Below are 19,692 nucleotides of genomic sequence, written 5' to 3'. Positions count from 1 at the left end.
AGTGTTCTGGTCACACAGGCTGCTGGGCTGTGGTATTCCTGGAGCTGGTGTGTGCCTGTTGGTGTATGAGGCTGATCCCAATGCTAGAGCAGGTTTGCTGTTGGGTAGGTCCAAGCTCCATCCAGTCCCTGTGCAGTTATCACCTGCCGATGGTGAGGCTGACTCCAAGGCCAGAGTAGGCCCACTTGTCAGAGGGGCCAGGGACTCTGGGGCTGGTGCCTGTCCACTGAGGTGTGGAGGCTGGTCCTGGGGCTTTTGGTGGCTGGGCCCATACCCAGGGGCGGCTGTGCATTGAGAGGGTCTGAAGGCAGCCTGTTTGCTGGTGGGTGGGGCTATGCCCCTGCTCAGTTAGTTGCTTGGCCTGCAGCATCCTAGTACTTGTGTCTCTAGTCTGGTGGAAATGGGTAGGGCTAGGTCCTGAGGCTAAAAAGATAGAGGGAGGATTCTGAAATTATGCTTGCTGGTACCAGTGTCCACGAGGTAGAAGGAGCTCCCCCGAATGGCTGCTGCCAGTGTCTCTGTCCCTGAGGCTGTGCTGTAGTTGCCTCTTGCCTGTCTGGGAGACTCTCCAAGATCAGGAGGTAGGTGTGACCCGGGATCCTTTCAAATGACTGCTTCTGTTCTGATTCTCGGATCATGTGGGATTTTGTGAGCATCTTTTAAGAGTGGAATCTCTATTTCCCACAACCCTCTGGCTCTCTGGAAAATAAGCACTACTGGTCTTCAAAGCCCAACTTTCTAGGAACTCTTCTTTCCAGAACAGGATCCCTGGGCTTGGGAGCCTGATGTTGGGTTCATACCCCTTGCTACCTGGGAGCACCTCTGAAATTGTAATTATTCTCCCATTTGTGGGCCACCCACCTGGTGGTATGGGGCTTGACTCTATTGAGATTTTGCCCTTCCTTCCTGTCTTGTCGAGGTGACTTCCTTATGTCTTTAAATGTAAAACATCTTTTACGGTAGGTCCCGGACTTTTTCATCAATTGCTGTTCTGTAAACTCTTGTGACTTTGGTGTGCCCATGAGAGGCATCAAGCTCTGGGTCTTTGAATGCTATCATCTTGGACAATCTGTCCACTTCATTCTTAAATCATATTATTTAAGTTTTCTTAGTATCTTATTTGATTAGCGACAGTTTGAAATTTATTATCACTCATGTTTACTTCGCCTGTTTAAAAAAATTGAATAGTGCATTCATTCATTTTGAAATGAAGGTAGTGACCTGTGAATTTCCATACCTCAAAAATCAAGGATAGGACAAAAGCCTTTTCTTCCTGTGTTACACTCAAACTCTGCACCCCACCCCAGCCTAGGGATTAACCTCTTGTACCCATGTTCACTTTCTGTTTTGGGACCGTTAACCATCATTGCATCTGTATGTGTGTTGATAAAGTGAACTCTAGTCTTTCCAGTTTTTGAGTTTTGTTTTTCGGTTTAGGGAACAGTCCTACTATGAATGTACATTTACTGGTCTGCTGAAGTTCATATATAAACCTGTCAAGCACATTACCAGAATTGGAATTGCTTGTATATACACTTTGATAAATTTTAGAGACAATGGTAGAACAGAAGTAAATTGTATTTCAAATCCCACAATATTTTCACACCATGAAAACCCTTCCCTGTTTACTATATTTGTGTGTAGTTTATCTTTATGCCCATACTATATTTCCCAGAGATGGGTAAGTGTTATGTTTCTTGCTAGCATATTTACCGTATTGTTCAAAGTCAGGCGTTTAGTGGTTTTAGCATGATCCTATTTTCATGAACTCGCAAATACAAGATCTTCTCTCACACTGTCTTTTACTCCCTGCTGTTTTATATTGCCCTCCTAATTCTCAGTCCTGGTCTTTCTTTATGTTCTTCATCAACCTGGATAGGTTATACTATTTTCTCCCTTATTCAAGACCAATAGAATAGAATAGAACACCCAGAAATAAACCCTGATATATGGCCAAATGATTTTTGACAAGTTGCCAAGACTTTTCAAAGTAGAAAGGATAGTATTTTCAACATTGGTGCTGGGAAGTCATGTTGTCAACATGCAAAAGTAGGAAGATGGACCCTTACCTAACATCATATGCAAAAATTAATGAAAACGTATCAAGAAACTAAATATAAGACCTAATAAAATAAAAAGTCTTAGAAGAAGACACAAGACAAGGACTTCATGACATTGGATTTGGCAGCGTTTTCCTCCATATGAAACGAAGGAACAACAAAGGTACAGCTAACAAAAAAATTAACAATTTGCAGTACATAATTTAAAAAAAAATGTGTATCAAAGAAATGTAAACAGAATAAAATGGCAACCCACAAGATGGGAGAAAATATTTGAAAGTCATGTATCTGACACGAGATTTCTATTCAGAATATACAGAGAACTCCTACACCTCAACAAAAAGCAAACACCCTGATTCAAAAATGGATAAAAGACTTGAATAGATGGTTCTTCAAAAAGATGTACAAATGACTAAGCACTTGAATAGATGCTCCATATCACTAAATGCATGTTTATATACTTGTGTGCATGCATACACACACAAGCACACACACGCATACACAAGCAGAAAACAGGTATTGGTGAGGATGTGAGGGAGTTGGAACCATTGTGCTATGTCAGTGGGAATGTAGAATGATACAGCTGTTTTGCAAAAGAGTATGGCAATTTTTCAGATATTGAAAAATAGAATTACTACATGATCCAGGAATTTTACTATGAGGTATACCCAAAGGAATTGAAATCAGGGTCTTAAAGAAATATTTGTACTGCAGTGTTTAGAGCAGTAATAATCAGAGTAGCTAAAATATGAAAGCAATCTAAGTGTTCATCCACTAGTTGCTGGATAAGCAAAGTGTGGTATACCCATATAATACAATATTATTCAGCCTTAAGAAGGAAAAGATCTAGGAATATGCTACAACATGGATGAATCTTGAGGAAATTTAGCTACCAAAAATGCCATTTTTGTGACTTTTAGTGAGTCATAACAATACAACTACTTATTTCAATTATATGGGGTACTTAGTGTAGTCAAAACCATAGAAATTGGGAGGGTAATGATGCTTTTCAGGTGGTTATGGAACAAAAAGGAAAGTTATGTTTAAAGGATACAGAGTTACAGTTTTAAAACGTAGAAAAGAATTAGAAAGATAAATGGTGATGTTGATCGCCCAATAATATGAATGTATTTAATATCACTGAACGGTGCACTTTATAATAATTAACATGTTATATTTTATGTTATTTGATTTTACCAACATACACAATTGGGAAAGAATGTAATATCAGGAAAGGGAGTGGACCTGGGATAGAGCAGAGAGTAATCAGAAGGGTGAGACACTGCATATGTTGAAGAAGAAGAGCTGAGAGTCTTCATTTGCCAGAAGAGTCTTTATAAAAAAAAAATTACTCTGAGGGTGTATTAAATAGATATCTATGGGTGCACTGCTATCTCCCATGGGTTATCTTAAAGAGTCTTTAATAAAGTCCATAAGGCTTGCTGAGGCTTTTTTAAAAACTGGATTCCCTAGGAGATAATTAGAGGGTGGTACTTAAGTCTATGTCTAGGTTGACAGATTTTGCAGGGAAGACGAACCTGAGAAGAGTGGAGGTCTTAAGAGTGTAAGTACATGGATATTAGAAAAAAAAATAATAAAGGGAATTAGGAAAACTTTGGACTTCGAAGGTCATGTATTATTACTGAATCAGACCTGATGTTCCTAAGGAGTTATATACACAGTTGCTATTTGGATTACTTGTTGATTAAGATAAGTGGAAAAACTAGAGTCGTTTCCAAGTGTAGGTAAGATATAATGAGAGGATGGAGGTGGAAAGTAGGGAGACCCAGAGAGAAGTGGGAAGGTCATATTGGGCCAAGATGGTGGTAATATCCAGCAGAACAGATGGTAGGGCAGACTATGGATTCATCTTTTTTATTTCGGCTCCCCACCACATCCTTAATCATTCTTTGGGAATATTTCATGGCTCTGTGATGCAGGTACAGAATTCGAGTGAGGAGACTACACCCTCAGTGTCCAGCTGTCTGAGTCCTCAGTGTGCTTCAAATGATGGAGAACTATTGCTTCTTTATGAGAAGAGTTAGTACCTCGTAGCTAAGCTTAAGCTGGAGCTTATGCAATATTGATTCCATTTTATATATACTGTTGGCATGGAGGTTCCTCCTCCTCTTTTCTTGACCATTATGAAATGAATCTATATTTCTCAACATTTGGGTATATCAGGCAAATACATTAAGTAAAGGAATCTTATACAGTGCTCCCTGCATAGTTTGCTCCTTCTTGTTTCTCTTTTACCTTTACTAAATTAGCACAGGGAGAGACCTTGAAATGTTCTAATCAGGAGAGATTAGAACATCATATTTCTAGAGAGGTTGGTTGGACAGAGCAGGGGTCCCAGTGAAAATCAAAGCTTCTGTTTCTACTTGGAAGTGTACCTGTATAGAGTAGAGGGCTCCAGGAAATATCCTAGAATATTCCAATGTCCCTGCAGGAGATCATTAAGAGAGGTAGGATCTGGTACCAGATCAGTGTACTATGACATGTTTGTCAGTCATCTGATGTGAGATTCTCAGAGCCAATCCCATATGGTAGGGCTGAGTGCAGAGTGATGAAGAACCTGTGAAAGCCTTTGATTGCATGTTAAAGATGAAGCTCTGATTTCGGGGAGAATTTTCTTACCTGACTGAATGTCACCCTTCTGTGGGGATGAGATTCTGTGCTTTTCCTCCGTTGATGACCACTGACTGAAAATCATTAGAGAATCATGTCTAGAAAGCATTCTTTATTTAATTTCTTAAAGAAGAAAACATAGAAAACAGTTTTATCCACTTTCAAATTGAGGATCAAGGGGAATGACATCAGTGAAAATGTCAGAGTAGGGAGCTCTGGCTTGTGTCCATCCCCAGAAACACTGACATACGTGGTAAAACCTGTCAAAATGATCTTATCCACACATGTAAGTTTTCTTTTCTTTTCGCCCTGTAGATTTATCTTTCATTGAAACTTTACTTACTACAGGATGTGGAGAATAAACAGGGAAGTAGAAACTGTATTTCCTGATGAGAGAATCACTAAGTCACATTAGCTGTTCTGAGCTATGTCTTACTCACCTTGACTGTAATTAAAACAAACAAATAAACAAAACACTTTTTTTTTTTAGTCAGTTCTGACATTTCCTCGTTAAAGACATGGTAACAGATACAGACTTAGATTTATCAGAATTGAGCAAAATTTTGATTGTACCTGTGTTGAATATATGAGCAAGACCTGCTACAAAACTTCATTATACTTATTGCCACAACTGACAAATTCCCTTTTTCCACTCCTGATATGTTGCATGTAAGGAATGCATAGGTCACTAACCCCAGCTGGTCACAGGTAAACTCTGCCACATGGATTACTGCATGTTTTCCTGCTAGAAGACCATACATTCTCGAGTATCATGCCTGCAAAGTATCTGGGCTCTTCTTTTTTCTGGATAAAGTTTAGATAATCACCTAATTTTATGAGAAATATATAAATTGTATCTGCATAGTCTTCAGGTTTTTATTTATCCATTCTCTTTCAAGTCCTAAGTGCAAATATTAAAGTGATTTCCAAGAGGGTGGTAAATAAGACAGCTATGTTTATGCTCCAAAATTAACAATAAATCATAATACAATTGTAAATGCATTAATGTGTGATTAATATGTAGATACTTATGTAAATGCAATTTTAGTAATGCTTTGTGGAGAGCTTCAGAATCTAGGTATTAAAAAAAAAGAAGAAGAAGGAGTTCTTGAAACTCTGAGGGAATTATAGAGAAGTCTTTGTGTCTATAAATATCACTCTGAAATAATGCATTTTCTCAGAAATAGACTAGGCATAAAATTGTAGGAAAAAACTTCATGAAATGAAAGAGCATGTGAGATGGCCATACAAGAAAAAGAAGATTCTCAGAGAATAATGAACAGTGTGGAGTTCAGCAGAAGGGTCATACAGATTCAGAGAGTAAAACTTTGTAGAGCCTACTTGTGAGTTCCTCATATTTCATCTTTGGAGACACGGTAGTCATTGGAAATATGATGTTATAAGATGACGTTAACATACTTAAACACTTTCATTTAGAAATGACCACTTAGAACCAGAATAAATGAAAGAGAAGACAAAATTATGTTTTTGTTGATTTTTAAAGACCTCAGGTGAGTGCTGATAATTTAAAAATACATGATGTCTTTCACTGCAAAGTAAAGGAGCAGTTACAGTGGAGGATTACTGGACTGAATGTCAATATCATGACATAGTATGAGTGTGTTTCGTGTTTGGTAATTGCAATCATTGTTGCTTTTGTTGTGGTCATCCATTTACAATGCTTGGTGTCAGTTGATTTATCTCTTGTAAAAATAAAATACAGTGTGTGTGTGTAAAAAAAATACATGATGTCTTGACTAAAGCTGTATGGACTTTGAGATCTGGAAAAAAAGCATTTCTTTTCTGTAATGCTAGGATGCTAATTGGACATTTTTGCAAGAAAGAGATTTCAGGATGCAAATCTCGTGTCTCTAAGGTGGGAAGTCAGTTCATGGCGGAACATTCTATTAAACTTGTGTGAGTGGAGAAATATTTCTTTGGAAGGAAGAGGTCGGTCACGAATCCCTTTTCAATAAAGTTAGTGGTTTATAGTATACCGAATGAGCAAAATGGCTATTTCTGAACTTTAGAAAGAATTAATATAGTTTTTCTGCATTTATATTATGAAGCTGATGTAAAGTATCAAAAATTCTTTATTTTGAAAAACAATGTAATCAATTTGACATAATTCATATATATTGAACCTGTGGTACACACACACAATAAAACTTACATTCCCAAATTTTTTTGCACTAAAGAAATATCTTCAAGTGTAGTTGATTTACAATGCTGTGGGTTTTTAAAATACATGTTTATTGGAGTATAATTGCTTTATAACATTGTATTAGTTTCTGCTTTACAACAAAGTGGATCAGCTATATGTATACATATATTCCCGATACCCCCCCCCTCTTGAGCCTCCCTCCCACACTCCCTATCCCACCCCTCTGGGGGACATAAAGCACCGAGTTGATCTCCCTGTACTATGCGGCAGCTTACCACTAGCTATTTTACATTTGGTAGTGTATATATGTCAGTGCTACTCTCTCACTACGTCCCTGTCTCCCCTTCCCCCCTGTGTCCTTAAGTCCGTTCTCTACATCTGTGTCTTTATTCCTGCCCTGTCACTAGGTTCGTCAGTACCATTTTTCTAGATTCCATATATATGTGTTAGCGTACGGTATTTGTTTTTCTCTTTCTGACATACTTCACTCTGTATGACAGACTCTAGGTCCAGCCACCTCACTACAAATAACTCAATTTTGTTCGTTTTTATGGCTGAGTAGTACTCCATTGTGTATATGTGCCACATCTTCTTTATATATTCATCTGTCGATGGACATTTAGGTTGCGTCTATGTCCTGGCTATTGTAAATAGTGCTACAGTGAACATTGTGGTACATGTATCTTTTTGAATTATAGTTTTCTCCGGGTATATGCCCAGTAGTGGAATTGCTGGGTCATATGGTAGTTCTATTTTTAGCTTTTAAGGAACCTCCATACTGTTCTCCATAATGGCTGTATCCGTTTACATTCCCACCAACAGTGCAGGAGGGTTTCCTTTTCTCCACACCCTATCCAGCCTTTATGCATTGTTTTATTAATTTCTTTTTTTTAAACTTTTTTTAAACTTTTTATATTTATTTTTGGCTGTGTTGGGTCTTCGTTTCTGTGCGAGGGCTTTCTCTAGATGCGGCAAGTGGGGGCCACTCTTCATCGCGGTGCGCGGGCCTCTTCACTATCGTGGCCTCTCTTGTTGCGGAGCACAGGCTCCAGACGCGCAGGCTCAGTAGTTGTGGCTCACGGGCCTAGCTGCTCCGCGGCATGTGGGATCTTCCCAGACCAGGGCTTGAACCTGTGTCCCCTGCATTGGCAGGCAGATTCTCAACCACTGCGCCACTAGGGAAGCCCTCCTTCATTTTTTTTTCATTTATTTCTGATTTCATCTTTATGATTTCTTTCCTTCTGCTAACTTTGGTTTTTTTTTACTATTCTTTCTTTAATTGCTTTAGGTGTAAGTTTAGGTCGTTTATTTGAGTTTTTTCTTTTTTCTTGAGGTAGGATTGTATTGCTATAAACTTCCCTCTTAGAACTGCTTTTGCTGCATCCCTTAGATTTTGGGTCATTGTGTTTTCATTGTCAGTTGTTTCTAGGTAATTTTTTATTTCCTCTTTGATTTCTTCAGTGATCTCTTGGTTATTAAGTAGTGTATTGTTTAGCGTCCATGTGTTTGTATTTTTTTTACAAATTTTTTCCTGTAATTCATATCTAGTCTGATAGTGTTGTGGTCGGAAAAGATACATGATACGATTTCAATTTTCTTAAATTTACCAAGGCTTGATTTGTGACCCAAGATAAAATCTATCCTGGAGGATGTTCCATGAGCACTTGAGAAGAAAGTGTATTCTGTTGTTTTTGGATGGAATGTCGTATAAATATCAATTAAGTCCATCTTGTTTAATGTATCATTTAAAGATTGTGTTTCCTTATTTATTTTCCTTTTGGATGAATTGTCCATTGGTGAAACGGGGTGTTAAAGTCCACCACTATGATTGTGTTACTGTCAATTTCCGCTTTTGTGGCTGTTAGCATTTGCCTTATGTATTGAGGTGCTCCTATGTTGGGTGCATAAATATTTACAATTGTTATATCTTCTTTTGTAGATTGATCCCTTCATCATTATGTAGTGTTCTTCTTTGTTTCTTGTAATAGTCTTTGTTTTAAAGTCTATTTTGTCAGATATGAAAATTGCTACTCCAACTCTCTTTTGATTTCCATTTGCATGGAATATGTTTTTCCATCAACACACTTTCAGTCTGTATGTGTCCCTAGGTCTGAAGTGGGTCTCTTGTAGACAGCATATATACGGGTCTTGTTTTTGTGTCCAGTCAGCCAGTCTATGTCTTTTGGTTGGAGTATTTAATCCGTTTCATTTAAGGTAATTATCGATATGTATGTTCCTATTCCCATTTTCTTAAATGTTTTGGGTTTGTTATTGTAGGTGTTTTCCTTCTCTTGTGTTTCTTGCCTAGAGAAGTTCCTTTAGCGTTTGTTGTAAAGCTGGTTTGGTGGTTCTGAACTCTCTCAGCTTTTGCTTGTCTGTAAAGGTTTTAATTTCTCCGTCAAATCTGAATGAGATCGTTGCTGGGTAGAGTAATCTTGGTTGTAGGTTTTTTCCCTTTCATCACTTTAAATATGCACAAAGATGCACAAAGTGTATGCTCAGCAGTTCCTCAGAGTCGACAGCCTTTCTATTTTGATCTATTTATGATTTATTTCTTAAATGACTAATGAGGTTTAGTCAGATTTTTCTGACAGCTTTGGGTCTTCAGCTTTCTGCTTTCATCATTTGTCCTTAATAGCAAAATCTAGATTTAAAGTGTTTTAGTTTTCTATTCACTTATACACAGTTATATAGATAAAAGATGTCAACATCCCATACAAATGCACCCTTCCCTACTTCTACCTCTCAATATTTTGTGGAGACTTCTGTCTTTATGCAGAGAGTGTATTTGGAGGGGGTGGGGGGGAGGGGGTTCCCATGTTTAAAGAAAATTGCATTTAATATAAACCCAAATCAATACTTTATACCATTAGTACCACCAATATGCCACTCAGGCTGTCCTAAAAGCATCCCCAAAGCAGTTCCTGTGGGAAACAGAAAACAGGCTGCTTGCAGTTCATGAAGAACACCCCAATACTATTCCATTGTATTTGTTTTTTTTTTTTGTAAATACAGAAACCTTTTAATTCTTTGCAAGGAAAATTTCCTGGATAATTCCATGAGTTTTTATAATCATAGAGACAATTTTATCCTTACTTATTCATTACCAAAAATAAAGACTATGGTTACAATGTATTCTCCATAGATGCAAACAATCTCATCTATTTTGACACCAAAAAAAGGCAGAAAGACAAAATACAAATTCCAAGGACAAAGATGAAAACAATATGATTTTCAAAGTTTTTTTTTTTTGGTTTAATTTATTGTTTGTTTTTGTTTGTCTCACTCTTTGTATGTTTATCTTGCAAGAGCCTATAGAGGTGAGGGAAAATATCTGCAGGCTAATTTTAAACAACATGAGAGAGGTATTAAGTACTAAATACAACACAATAAAAATGTATTTTTTATTTTAAAAAATAAAACTTTTAGTTTACTTATTAAACTAGGAAGAATATTCCTGAAACATGTGAGTTAAATTGGTCTGCAAAGCATTCATAAACGGAGAACATGTATCTCCTCTAACAAGTACTTTAAACATTGTGTTCGCTACCAAAAGAGCTAATCAGGGTAGGGAAATTTTCAAGTCACAATCCCCTGCACAGACTAAATACAAGTTACTTTTTAACTTGAAGTCAGAAAAGTAAAATCTGTAAAAGTAAAAATATTGCCATTGTTCTCAGCAGTCTACTGATAAATCCGACAAGCTCTGAAAGTCTTTTCAATAAAATGAACCCTGATTTCATGGCAAGCTCCTTGCTTAGGTGGCAATTAACTTTTGAAACTGGGCTGCTCAATCTGTGGATAGAAGCAAACTGCATTGACAGAATTGCTCCTCTTCGAAAATCATCATCTTCAGGATGGAAGAAAGTCCAGCAATGACCTTCTTCAATGCAACACTGCCTGCAGAGTTGCTACTGCTGCTGCTGGTGGCTCGCGGGGCTCAGCCCCAGGCTGGCAGGGTGAGCACTGACCCCAGTGCACTGTGACCACGGGCTCTCCGTGCCCACTCTTGGTCCTGGAGCTGAGGCCACGCTGCATGAGAGGTCCCTGGGCAGTTGCAACTCTCAGTCAATAAGCCGGAAACAGGTTAAAGAGAAGACAAGACAGTAAAGGTCAAATAGATGCTATCCCAGATAAAATATCAAGGGCTTGTGGACTTGAGCTGGACACTATGTAAAAATGAGGTAACCAGATATCAATAACACTGAGAATTCAAGATGCTTGTAGCACAGCTGAAGACACAGCTTTTCACGTGTAGCTGCAGGAAGTTCTGCTTGGGAGCATTCTATTTAGGATTCACTTCTGAGCAGCACTCCTAGATAGTTCTCTTATTTGGTACATCTAAACTTCTGAATAATCTCAAAATGATGCCTCAAACACCTCCAAGGTTCTGTAGGTGCTTCCAAATCAAAGAAAGGTCTTGTCACACCTGGTATTATTTTGGTGTTAGCCTATATTATATAACAATTATTTAAAAATTGGTAATCCATATTTGGGTTCAATGATAGCTCTATTAATCTTATTTTATTAACTAGAACATCTTATTCTCCCAATAGGATTAGTGGCTAGAGCTTATTGTACAACCAAAACCAAAATGGGGGCAATGGGTTCTTGGAATCTAATCACCCATGATGAAATATCCCACTGGCCAACTCTCTGATGCAAGATCACCAGGGCGTTTCAACGCAGCCTCAACTTTCATATGGTCAAGTCCTCATGATGGCCAGATATCCAAACGCTTAGATTTTTGTAGGACTCAGAATCCTTTTTCTCTTAGCTAGCCCTCTTCTTGCTCATTCTCTTTTACACGCATCTGTCCAACTTTGGAAGGCTGTTGAGTTCCAGTGGAAGAAATCCCATTCTGCCTCGTAGCCTCTCCCTTAGGGACTCAGAAAGGGAAGGTAGTGCAGTTCTTTCTGGCCATCTGCCTGGCATGGGACCCCAGGCTTCTTGGGGTAAGTTTGACTGGCAATTTTAAAGAATTCTTCCACAGCATCGAGTGTGATGAGATGGTCCACAACAAAGAGATATCTCTCCGAAAGCTCCCAACTGGTTGGGAAAATATTGGTCTCTTCAGCCAGTCTCAACAATATCTCCCGAGCTCTCCTTGTGTTTTTAGAATCACTGATGGTGCTGAGTTTTGTCACTGACAACAAAGAGTCTGCTTCCTTTTGAAAACCTAAATCTTCTAAAATGCGTTTCCATCTATTTCTCACTTCCCTTCGAATCTGTCGCAGGGTGTAGATATCATAGTTGAGTTTTTGCCACTCCTCTGAATCTTTGGCCTGTTGATTACGAACAACGATCAAATTGTAGAGGATCCTGTCATCGTCTGCCTCTGTGTGGGACACATCGCGAGGCACGCTCCACAGATTCTTTTCATCTTCCCTCACCAGCGTGGCTCTGAAGGAAGAATATGGATTGTTATCAAGGGGCAACACAATCGATCCTTATTCCACTGCTGGCCTGTTCCACAGCTAAGGATTTGGTGAGGTTTTAAACACCTTCTCTGGCAGTTCCACTATGCCTAAAGATTCTATTTCCCAGTATCCCTTATAGGTAGGTATGACCGTTTAACTGAGTTCTAGCTGATGACGAATGTCAGTGAATGTAATGGCGCCACTTTCAGATGGTGCTAGATGCAGGAGCTCGGTCGCGATGGCCTTTCCGATGCCCGTACCCCCGCCGGTGACGATGGCCACTTGGTGCTGCATCAAGCCTGCTGCCAGGCAGCTTTTGCCCTTGACCTAAGAACTCACGGCCACGGGACATTTGAGTGATGAAGTGTAGGCCAGGTTAAGTCACTGGGTCCACGCCACCTTTTAAATATGCCGGAGAGAGGGCTCACGTCCACGTGACCGCCCCCCATTGTATTTTATGTCAAAAAAAAGCATGATCTCTATCAATTTGAGACATCATGTTTTAGAAAATGTGGATATAAGATGCATTTTTTCCCTTTCCTAGCTAACCTAAATTAATAGCAAAAGTAATCATTTATTGAGCACCTACTGTGTTACACAAATTATTTATAATCTTTATAACACACCTACAATGTAGGCATTATAATTGCCATTTTTAAAATGAGGAAATTGAAACTCAGAAATACAATATAATCTGAGCAGAGTTACACAGCTATTGAATGGCAGAGCTAGTATTTAAACCTGTCTCGTCATGTTCCAAAGTCTATGTCTGTATTAAGATAGGAAGACTATAACTTTCTGATACTCAATACACCTAAAAAAGTGAAATTTAGAGAATGTGAAAATTCTCCCCATATCAGAAAACTAGTGTAATTTTTAAAAGAAGTATCATGAGCAGAATCAGGCAATTAAGTAAAAGTACTATTCAAGTACACAAATCACTGTGATCATTGGAGAACATGTTACTGTCACATGAAAGGCAATGAGAGAAGAATAGTATTTACAGTGGTGGGAGAAAATTTCTATGTCTTTATGCTTCTTTGCCTTTTAAAATGTTAATCTCATAATGATAAAACTAAAGGAACAATAGGTTTTGTTTCCAAAAGCTGCTGCTAATAATGATATGTTCACTATACTATAGGCTGTCTAGGCCAGTGTGTTTGTGCATTACTTGTTTATTTATGTATATACTTAATTTTTAAAATAAGTCTTTTATTATAAATATGATATACCTTCGTTGCTACATATTCAAGCCATAGAGAAAGGCATAGAATCGTTTTTCGTTATATTCTTCCAGATTTTATTATTTTTTCACTTCCTTTTCCTTTCCTCCCTTTATTTGAGGTTGTTATTTATGGAAATGCTGGCCCAAAGCTTGAAGTTTCTAATGACTCTATTAAGCTTCTACCATCCCACTTCCTGCTTCCAAGTGGCAACCACTTTGAATTTTTCAACTTGATCTTTTGGTGTTTACCTCTGTATCTCCATGTAACATGTTTATACATGTTTCTACTTCCTGTATTTTCTCATTGAAATTACCTTTTGACTTCCCATTTTTGGAAGATGAGGATTTATATCTTTTCACAATCCCTTCTCAACCCCCACTACACACACACACACACACACACACACACACACACACAACACACACACACACACCCTTTCAACTTGGTAAGAGTGAAATTTTGGTTTTGTTTTTTTAGGACTGAATCCAGTATACTATGATCACTTTTTCTTGTACATTTTGTTTAACTTTGAGCTAATATTTTCTCTCTTTCATATTCTATCAACTTTATATGTACTCTTCACTAATTCAACTCCAAAGCCTCCTTCTGTTGTATAATAAACTTCTTATTATATCCAAACACATTAGGTCTTCTCCGAATTTTCTCTTCTTACTAAAAAATAACTTTCCTGGAAACTTCTAGGCTGCTACAACCTGGACTCGTTCCTCTCTGTGCCCACCTTTGGTCCTGGACACACTTCACTATCACTTTAATTCCCTTCACCTGTCTCTTTTGTAGGATCTCCTATTTCCTGGGTTCCATCTCCTGTTGGGGAAGAAGGGAGTGTTTGTTTGTTTGTTTACTTCCTGTTTGGGTGGAGTATATCTTCCAGCGTATTCCTAATAAAGAGATGCATGTGAAACATTTTTTGAGAATTTACATATGTGAATATTCCCTTATTCTGTCATCTTTCTACTTAATAGTTTGGCAAAGTATAGAACACTAGATTGGAAAGTGGCGTCTCACAAAATTTTGAAGGTATTTCTCCACTGTCTTCTAGGCCCAAATGTGACTGAAATCATTCAAATTATTTTCTTTGAAACCTGGTTGTCTCTCTCTCTCTTTCTCTCTCACCTTGTCAATATTCCTCTATTTCGCAGGTAGATACTTTGATGGGCTCTGTTTCCTTCCATTATGTTAGGCACTCTGTGTGTAAATCCCTTTTGAGTGCAAACTTATATTCTCCAGATCTGCTAATCTTTTGAAAATTATTTTATTCATGACTTTATCCTTTCTATGGACTTTTTTCCCTTTTTGGAAATTTCTATCAGATCTCTTGGACTGTTTCCTTTCTTTTTCCCCCTCACTGTTTCCTATTTATTTGCTTCTTTACCCTAGTTTATGCGAGAATTGTTGACTTCATATTCTAAATCTTGTGAATTTTTCTTTTCTGCTCTAATAGTTTCAATTTTCAAAATATCTCTACTTGTTCTTTGAATGTTACTTTTTCAAAGCATCCATTTTAGTTTATGAATGCAATATCTTATGGCTCTGAGGATACTTATGCTATTTTAATAATGTTTTTCTTCTCTCCACTTAATTCATATTTTCTTTTTCTTTTTTTTTCTACCTGTTTTGTTGCTTGCCTGTTTGCTCATAGTTAAGAGTGGTACATTAGAAACCCAAATGGAAACTCTGAGAGCAGATGAATTTCTTAAGCTGTGGTCTTTATGTAGAGTGATCTGGCGGGGACATTTCCTTGTGGAAATCCTGATGTTGGCGTATTTAGAGCTTTCCTCTGGGGCTGCTCAAATTCCCAAGCAAAGTCTTCCTCTGTCCTGCTTGGAGGGAATCCTCCTGGTTGCTACTTCGGGAAGTTGTTTTTTCCCCAGCTTGCTAACACACATCCAATTTTGTGATTTATTATTAAAATTACATTCTCTTGGGACTTCCCTGGTGGTCCAGTGGCTAAGACTCTGTGCTCTCAATGCAGGGGGCCCAGGTTCGATCCCTAGTCAGGGAATTAGATACCACATGCCAAAACTAAGAGTTCACATGCCGCAACTAAAAGATCCCTCATGCCACAACTAAGACCTGCCACAGCCCAATAAATAAATAAATATTTTTAAAAATAATAAATAAAATTACATTTTCTCACTTGAACACAATTTATGTGAAGGAACTAGGATGACTAGGAGGCAGAGGTGTCATGCACTTAAAAATTATCTCAACGGAATTTTTCTTTTCAGTGATGTCCTTAATACTTTACTGTTTGTGAGGGCCTGTTACAAAAGTAAACTCTTGGAGTTAACAGAACTGTGTATAAGGTATGGGATTATGAAGTTGAGGTCAGCTGATAGAGAAAATTGAACCAGGTGGCATTAGCACCACAATTCAGGGTTATATTTTTTTCTGTAAACTACAGCACCAAAAACTTAATTGGCTAAATCAAGTTGTCCTTCCTCATAGAGTTCACAGTCTGTAATGTTGAAAGCTATTTTGGTGAGTGTTATGTTGCAATTTACAACAAAAAGTATATATTCAGTGTTCAAACCCTGCTCCTGCCACAAATCTCCTAAAAGTCTTGGAATTTCCTAAGTAATAAGGACAACAAAGGTGTGTTTTTACGTGAATGAGGTGACTTTTGGAAAGAACCTAAGGATGGGGGCTGGTTGCTAGCTGAGTCAAAGATTTGATTAGAATGTTGGAACTTTCACTTTCCTCCCCACCCCTGAACTTCCAGCCTCAGGGGAGGGGACAGGGCTGGAGACTGAGTTCAGCCAGCAGTGTTGTAATCAGTCATACCTTTCAGGAAGCCTCCATAAAAACTCAAAAGGAGGGGTTCCAAGAGCTTCCGAGTTGGTGAACACGTGGAGATTTGGGGAGTCACACCCAAAGAGGGCAAGGAAGCTCCATGCCCTTTCTCATACCTTACCCTAGGCATCTCTTTTATCTGGCTACTTCTGAGTCATATTCTTTTATAATAAACCAGCAATCAGTTAAGTAAATGTTTCTCTGAGCTCTGTGAGCCACTCAAGCAAATTAACCCCAAACCAAGGAGGGTCGCTGGAATTGCTGATCTACAGTCAATCAGTCAGAAGCACAGGTGATAACCTGGACTTGTGATTCACGTCTGAAGTGTGTGTGTGTGTGTATGTGTGTGTGTGTGTGTGTGTGTGTGTGTTTGTAAGGAGGTGGGTGGCTGTGGAGGGCCATGTGGTCTGGTAGGACTGAGCCCATAACCTGTGGAAACTGATGCTGTTTCCAAGTATATAGTGTTAGAATTGAGTTGAACTGTAGGACACTCAGTTGGCGTCCAGAAAACTTCTTGGTGGTGGGAAACCCCCCCTCCACACATTAGAAATGGGGTGTTCAGAGGACCAAAGAGTGAGTTTCCAAAATAATTGAGATCGGTTCAAAAGTGACACTGAGATGCATGTGCACAGACACACACAAATCCTTCACTGTGTTCATGAAATTCACTTTTATTTAATAGAGTAAGAAGTTTGTCAGTGTGTGGGGGGAAGAAAAAAAAATACAAACCTCATTAAGTAGAAGTAAATAAACTCATATTGAACATTTTTGCCATTTTAGAATCAGACAACAATCTGTGACTTCAGATATTGAATAAAAATGTAGCACATGTGCTGGTAAATTTAAGAGGCCCCCTACAGATGACTTTAAAATTATAAAATTACCTAATTTTATTTCCAAGTCAAAATCTAGAATAACTTTACGAATATCACCAACTAATTCATGGCTTCTTAGGATACATCCTCAACCACATGACAGCTTCTGATAACTGGAATATTACTTTTATGTATTAGTTCAAATACCTGGGAAAGTGGATCGGTTTGGTCTAGCTAATCTTAATGAGCCTGTCCACCGAGTTCACTGGTTACCTGCCACCTTTGGATCTGCTGCCCATTACTCACATGCCCATACCTGAGCAATGAACTCTGGAGGAAGGACAACTGGAGATGGGCTGCACGTAATGGTCACTAGGCAAGAAGGAATTGTCTGAAGGAAAACTTTTACCTGGAAGGGAGATATCATCATTTCCTCCCTGGCTTTAAGATTCAATGTTTTTCCATTGCTTTTTTTTTTAAATTTTATTAGAGTATACTTGATTTACAATGTTGTATCAGTCTCTGCTGTACAACAAAGTGAATCATATATATATATATATATATCTGCTCTTTTTTAGATCCTTTTCCCATATAGGTCATTACAGAGTACTGAGTAGAGTTTCCTGTGCTATACAGTAGGTCCTTATTAGCTATCTATTTTATATATATAGTGTGTATATGTCAATCCCAATCTCCCAATTTATCCCTCCCTCCCATCCTCCCTGGTAACCATAAGATTGTTTTCTACATCTGTGACTCTCTTTCTGTTTTGTACCATGATTTTAGATTCCACATATAAGCAATATCATATAATATTTGTCTTTCTCTGACTTACTTCACTCAGTATGACAATCTCTAGGTCCATCATGTTGCAAATGTTACTATTTTTTGTCATTCTTTTTTATGCCTGAGTAATATTCCATTATATATATATGTATACACACACACACACACACACACACACACACATATCATGTCTTTTTTATCCATTCATCTGTTGACGGACATTTAGGTTGCTTCCATTTCCTGGCTATGGTAAATAGTGCTGCAATGAACATTCGGGTGCGTGTATCTTTTTCAAATTATGGTTGTCTCTGGATATATGCCTGGGAGTAGGATTGCTAGAACTTATGGTAGCTCTAAAAACAATTAATGCTGGAGAGGGTGTGGCGAAAAGGGAACCCTTGTACACTGTTGGTGGGCATGTAAGTTGGTACAGCCACTATGGAGAACAATATGGAGGTTCTTAAAAACAAACAAAACCTACGGGGCGGTGGTGGTGGTGGTGTGATGAATTGGGCGATTGGGATTGACATGTATACACTGATGTGTATAAAATTGATGACTAATTAAAACAACAACAACAACAAAAACTACTAAAAATAGAGCTTCCATTGCTTTTAGGATCGATCCTACAAAGGCTGGTGTGACTGGGCCCCTGCCTCGCCTCTTCTCTCATTACTCTCCGCTCTTTCTCTCTGCTGCAGCCATGCTGACTTTGCAGTTTCTCAAATCACCCTTGTTTCCATGTTGCCGCACAACATTTGCCTAGGCTTTTCCCTTTACCCACCTAATAATCATCCTTTAGATCTCATTTCAAATTACATTCTCAGTGTCTTTGAAGAAGTCTACAGAACAACTTACTTCTGGAAATTAGAGCTGCCAATTCAATTCCATTTTGTTATGAAACTAATTGTGTGAATCTGTTGATCGGGGTTCAGGACACACTAACCCAAAATATGACACCGTGGCATACTGAATATTTTCAGCTGAAGGAATTTGAGAAAGAGCATATGTAGAAAGGACTCTCTGACCTTCCCCTGCAGGAGATCGTAAGACCCTTATGTGAGGGGTGCCTTTTCTATACCCAGAGAAAATGTTCATCCTCATCTCCAAGACGTCAAGAGGAATTAGACTGAAAAGGCTTTGCTATTTCCCCTAATTTACCGCATTAAACTCATACCCCTTTTTGTCCTATCATATTTTCCATGACTTTCTACTCTTCTTCCAACCAAACAGAAACACTCTCAGGTTTAACCACTTCTTCAGGTCTTCCTTTTCTAATGAAGTTTCCGGTGTCACGTGAAACTTACAATAAACGAATTTGTATGCTTTTCTCTTGTCAATCTGTCTTTTGTTAGAGGGGTCTCTGTCAAGAACTTAGAAGGGTAGAGGAAACAGCTCTTTTTCTTCCCTACTTCAGTAACCAGTTAAGAGGCTGTCAAGGTAGTCAAAAAAGAGGAAGTTTCTAGGCGGTGAGAAGGGTCACACTGTGTTGAGTAGTGATTAGCAAGGAGAGAAGAGTTAGTAGCAGGGGAGTAGTACTACTCTCAGAAGTCACCTCTCTCATCTCTGAAGTCTCCTCACATTTGCTACTTAGGCAGTGAATTGTTCCCATAGTATTTTTTTCTACTCCTTATCTGAGATGCTCATTGAAGACCACATTTATAAGGTACAACTTGATCACTATATGTGGATGGCTTGGTGCATTATATTTGGAAAGTTTTTAATTATTATTGAGTAATAAGTAAGCTTTGTTGAAGCCTTGTCTTTCTTTTTTTT

General features: G+C 38.4%; 1 protein-coding gene across 1 annotated transcript; it reads right to left on the bottom strand.

Annotated features, from left to right (window-relative positions):
- Window positions 1-11,735: 11,735 nt before the first annotated feature.
- Window positions 11,736-12,569, bottom strand: LOC133084632 (melanoregulin-like). The gene is made up of 2 exons (XM_061181441.1): window positions 12,434-12,569; window positions 11,736-12,304 (listed from the first exon to the last, which is right to left on the bottom strand). The coding sequence occupies exons 1-2, from the start codon at window positions 12,567-12,569 to the stop codon at window positions 11,736-11,738; spliced, it is 705 nt and encodes a 234-aa protein (XP_061037424.1).
- Between the last annotated feature and the right edge of the window lie 7,123 nt (window positions 12,570-19,692).

The sequence above is a fragment of the Eubalaena glacialis genome, chromosome 2 (assembly GCF_028564815.1).
Source record: "Eubalaena glacialis isolate mEubGla1 chromosome 2, mEubGla1.1.hap2.+ XY, whole genome shotgun sequence".
NCBI classification, from domain to species: Eukaryota; Metazoa; Chordata; class Mammalia; order Artiodactyla; family Balaenidae; genus Eubalaena; species Eubalaena glacialis.
Note: the sequence above shows the minus strand (reverse complement) of the source record. Positions and strands in the feature narration are given on the sequence as shown.